Source organism: Phytophthora parasitica, assembly GCF_000247585.1.
Source record: "Phytophthora parasitica INRA-310 unplaced genomic scaffold supercont2.654, whole genome shotgun sequence".
In the NCBI taxonomy this organism is placed as follows: Eukaryota; Oomycota; class Peronosporomycetes; order Peronosporales; family Peronosporaceae; genus Phytophthora; species Phytophthora nicotianae.
Genome location: NW_008649640.1, coordinates 1 through 1,215, shown reverse-complemented (window position 1 = coordinate 1,215; position 1,215 = coordinate 1). Strand labels below are relative to the sequence as shown.

At 62.1% G+C, this 1,215-nt stretch overlaps 1 protein-coding gene across 1 annotated transcript; it reads left to right on the top strand.

Moving 5' to 3' along the window:
- Positions 1-230: 230 nt before the first annotated feature.
- PPTG_25046 (hypothetical protein) lies at positions 231-935 on the top strand (the record flags this gene model as incomplete). The annotated part of the gene is made up of 1 exon (XM_008919285.1): positions 231-935. A coding segment is annotated over one exon (407 nt), but the record flags the coding sequence as incomplete, so codon positions are not given.
- Between the last annotated feature and the right edge of the window lie 280 nt (positions 936-1,215).

Below are 1,215 nucleotides of genomic sequence, written 5' to 3'. Positions count from 1 at the left end.
CACCTCCGCCGCGTCAAACACAGACAGAAGCAGCTGGCAGTACTCGCCGCTCACCACGCTCTGGATACGCGTGCGCAGCTCCTGGCCGTACAGACGCAAGTACACGATGCGAATGCGCACAAGGAGACGGTAGTACCGCACAACCCACGCGCTCAGACCGTACGCGTTCTTGCCGGCGCTCTTCAGCGTCGTCTCGAACAGCTCCGCCAGCAGCTCCACCGGCTCCAGTACCGACCGCACCAGGAACAGCAGCGCACGCCTCGCGTCGCCTGAAAACTCCGCAGTGATTGCGCCCGCCACGTCCGTCTTGTACTTCGCGACGTACGCGCTGTTGATGTTGCGCACGTGCTCAGCGGGACTCAGCACCAGGATGTTGATGAACGTCGTCTCATCCGTTCCCATGCGGCCTTCGCCAGCCTTGTACAACGCATCTGCGTCCGCAGCAGCCTTCGCGCTCGTGTGGATGGACGCGTTGAAGTCGACCACCTCGCCGCGCATAGCCGTCAGGATCACCTTCTTCAAGTCTCCACTCAACTCGCCGCTCAAGACCTTCACCAGGTCCTCACCGTACTTCTCCTGGAACGTCTTCTTCAGAAGCGCGATCTCAGCATTCGAGCGAGCCATCACCACCGGGTAGATCCACTCCTCTGTCGTGCCCAGGCCCTTCGTCGCCTTGCGCAGAATCTCCGCCTCCACGTGCTCTAGTGGGCTCGCCAGCATCTGGAGCAGAATGCCGTACTCACTCGTGCTCTTCACCCACACTGTCAGACTCTGCTTGTACAGGATGCGGTAACGCCACCAGATCAGGTAACGCTGCTCCACAGTCTTCGACAGCAGCAGCGACGCCAGCGCAGCCTCATCGGAAGCCGTGCCAGTGCACACGCGCTGGATCTCCTGCGCAGCCGCATCGATATCGGCAGAGAACGTCATCGACTCCATCTTCTTGCTGCTCTCGTGTGCGTGGTGCGCGTACAGACTGCTCAACGCAACCGTGCCGGCAGCCGCCAGAGCGGCAGAGCTGTGCTCACCGCTCACAGCAGACGTCGCCGACTTCGAACCGGCAGACACGCTCTTCGTAGCGGTCACGTGCTCCGTCGAACTCGCGCTCACAGCACCACTCGACGAAACGCTCGTCTTCTCCTCCACCGACGCACTCGCGCCGATGGCAGCACCGCCCACAGCACCGCTCGAACCACTCACGACAGTGCTCGAGCT